Source organism: Oryza glaberrima, chromosome 5 (assembly GCF_000147395.1).
Source record: "Oryza glaberrima chromosome 5, OglaRS2, whole genome shotgun sequence".
Taxonomy (NCBI): domain Eukaryota; kingdom Viridiplantae; phylum Streptophyta; class Magnoliopsida; order Poales; family Poaceae; genus Oryza; species Oryza glaberrima.
In genome coordinates, this window is record NC_068330.1 from 2,112,754 (window position 1) to 2,116,350 (window position 3,597).

Here is a 3,597-nt window from a genome sequence, read left to right on the forward strand (position 1 = left end):
TAGTCCATAAATAATCATCATCACGTCGTCCTAAGTAGGACAAATAATTAATACATGCACCGCCATCTATAAAGTTCATCATCAGTTCTACCTGGATCATGATAACATGGCTATATATCACATAATTAAGTAGATATTAAATAATTAAGCTCCTTATTTGCAGTGGCGGCATATACGGCGAGTGGATCGATCGATCAGAAGAGTTTCCCATCACGGCCGGCCGCCGTCGCCGGCGGCGAGCCGGCCGGCTGCCGGAAGGACTTGGTCTGGTTGAACAACCTTGCCCTGGTCATCTTGATGAACCTGTCAGCCTTCTTGTTGATGTCCTCTTTGATGCTGTCGATCTTCCTGAAGGTCGGCTTGGGTGCCAGGTTGTGGTACACCTTCTGCACCGCCACCTCGCCGGCGCCGCCGCCGCCGATGCCGCCGGCGGCGGCGGCGGTGGCCGGAGCAGCAGTGCCTCCTCCTCCTGCTCCTCCCTTGCGGATGATCTTCTGGCTCTGCCACCAGCTCATCTTAATTTGCTCTCTAAGCTAAGCTACTAGCTGTTCTTGCACTTGCACTAAACTAATGTTATTTAGCTAGCTAGATTGCTTTGGGATTTTTTTGCTTCTTGTTTTTTCTTGGCTTGCTTTGGTTGGATTGGATTTGCACCTAGCAAATGGGCGTCCTTTTTATAGCCAATATAATATTCTATATTCCTTTTGCATTAAGGCTGCATATATGTGAAATGTCAGGCTTTCTTATTGAGTTATTTACTTTTTTAATTTCCTCCGAATATATTGGCCTAACCTAACCAGGGTCAGGGTGCGTGCTTGTCAAACATAATTAAGCATCAAGACGGTCATCAAGCTCTGAAGTTATCAGTTTTGTGTCACAAATGTTTTCAATAAAATTGTTTAAGACATACGAATAACTGATGGCTTTTCAAAAGAAGTAAAAAAAATGACTAACAATATAACCTTTTATTTTCCAGGTTTTGATGTAGGGGTGGATAACGAGCCAGCTCAGCTCGTTTGATCTCATTATCTTAATTAATGAGCCTGCTTGGCTCGACTTGCTAATGTTAACAAGCTAAAAGGTTAGCTTGCTCATTAAAATTATAAGTTTGAGCCAATTCGAGCCAAGCATTTTGTCACGAGCTAATCCAAGCCACGAGTTTTGAGTTTTTTTGTTCACCCTTATTTTTGATGTGTGCAAGTCATTTTAACCGAGAGCTTGAAGAAACATGTAACACTAGCTCCTAATTTGGAGTTGAAGTTGTCAGGGTTAACAATCTCTCCTTTTCAAGGTCAATTAATTGTCAGTTACTCCCTCCAATTCATGTTTTCATGTTGCAAGTTATGTTAGTTTTTTTTATTATGAAAATTGGTTTATATATATCTTCGGTTTCTATACCAATATATATTCAAATTTGTTTCGTGAAAGAAAAAACAGTATCAACTGACGGGACAAGTCCTCAGCTCCTCTTGAAAAATGATCGTCTGAATGAGATGTTAAAGACAAATAATATAGATTCTAACGAATAATTCCGTAGGTATTATACCATTATATTCAAAGCAAGAAAAACCCTTAAATACCAATTCTAAAAGTATAGCACCGTTGCGCGTACCATCCGCTCCTCCCGTGGTATTATCAAAGACGATAACTTTTTGTACAATAAGCCAGTTTTTAACATAAAAAGTTTATCATTTCAACAACATCAAATCAACTAATGTAGTACACTGGCCCTAAATAAAACCAATTTTATTTACATGGGCATTCTCATAAGCTAATTTCATGAACTTTATGCATTGACCGAGTTTATGAAAAATGCACGACAACAACTACCATACTAAATTAGTTTTGTCAAATCCATCATAAAATTTATCTTAATACTAAATTTATTTATAATCTCAGTCAAACTTATAGTAGTTAGACTTAGGAAAAGAATAAAATGTGCATGAAACGAAGGGATTATTTTCGATGGGCATATTCTAAGGAAGCTGGCGCTAGCTGCGACAATCATCGGCGCCGTTAGTCGCAGCACACGGCATTCCATCGCCATCTCATCACCTCATCGATGATTCCATTGGCATGCATTCATACAGGGGCGTGATGCTAGTTTCGTACTTAAGATCCTGCAACTAATTAACCTTAAGCTTTAGTTCCACCGTTAATGCCAATTTCCAGTTGGGGGTTAAAGCTAGGAAACGTGAAAAAAAAAAAGAGCACATTTTTGGTTCAGCCCAACATTACTCACTTATCCGACTATTGCTAAGCAGTTTTGGAATATCAAACGCCCATGATAATCTTAAAGTGGTCAATTTATCTTCTTTTGTAATCAGTTTCGCTACAGCACCTGCTGCTCTAGCTAATTGTCCATCCTTTTCACATGTGGTATCTATGTTATATATGGCCGTGCCTCTCTTCAATCATCATGATTCATGAATATTTGGTGATTGGGTGGATAAGATTTGGTCAAACTTTCGGTACAAATATTCGGTCAAACTTTTGGTAAAAAAATTCAATCGAACTTAATTGCGGTGATTAATTTTGTGGGGAAGTTAGTTATAAACTTAAAAAATTATGATAGTATGATAGTATTATTCAAGACAGATTTTTCTTTTAGAAAAAAACAACGTGGTATGATCTTTGATAAACTAAGCATTCGAGAAATTCTTGATATATTTAGATTTTTAAATTGTACTACTTTTCTAAGTCGTATATAAGGCGGATCTAGGGAAGCCCAAGGCCCAGCTAATTAAGTTTCTTTAGGTCAATTTCTATACATATATATATATTGTATATTGGCATGTTATATATATTTGTGGTATTTAAAAAGTTTATTTAAATTGGACCACCATACTTACTTCCTCTGTTTCACGATGTAAATCATTCTAACATTTCCTGTGAAACAGAGGGAGTATAAATTTGGATATATACGCCAACCGTCATATAAAGAAAAATGGAGGGAATAAATATTTATTATCAGGGGGAGTAAGTTTTTTTCTTAACTTAATTGATCACCTCTGAGTCTCCTACTTTAAAGTTTCCTACGTTATATATTGTATATGCCCAATGTTTATTTCATCGTGCATGCACACCGTAAACAAAAGTAGCAAGCTTAATTTTTTTAGATAATGGAATAAAACATCCTGGCCTTTGCTCATCAGAGCTACAGCCAATTATTACAAAAGTAACACCTAAACACTGAGTGTAGTTCAAATGAATTAAACACACCCAACAAAATAAAAAATTAAACTAAGATAAGGAGAGCACATTTATTCAAGTCTATTTGTGGATCTCCATCCATAGTTTGCAAAGAGTTTGCATGACCGTTGTTTCAAGCCTACGACATGTAACCTTCATAAGCTCTCAATCATTTTCACATATTTGCAGCTGTGCCCAAAATCGGAGCCAATATATGAGATAGATGGTGATTTGTCAAAAACCATATCATTCCTAGTCAACCACAGAGCCCAACATATGACAGAAGCTCCTACAAGTATGAGTTTACTCTTCTTCTTGTCTACCCCCAAAACCCAACCATCAAACATATTAGATATGGTAGTAGGAAGGTATAAACCAAGAGAGAACTGTACTGTTCTCCAAACA

General features: G+C 37.3%; 1 protein-coding gene across 1 annotated transcript; it reads right to left on the reverse strand.

Moving 5' to 3' along the window:
- On the reverse strand, nucleotides 1-661 carry LOC127774743 (uncharacterized). The gene has a single exon (XM_052301031.1). The coding sequence runs from the start codon at nucleotides 513-515 to the stop codon at nucleotides 195-197; it is 321 nt and encodes a 106-aa protein (XP_052156991.1). The 5' UTR covers nucleotides 516-661; the 3' UTR covers nucleotides 1-194.
- Between the last annotated feature and the right edge of the window lie 2,936 nt (nucleotides 662-3,597).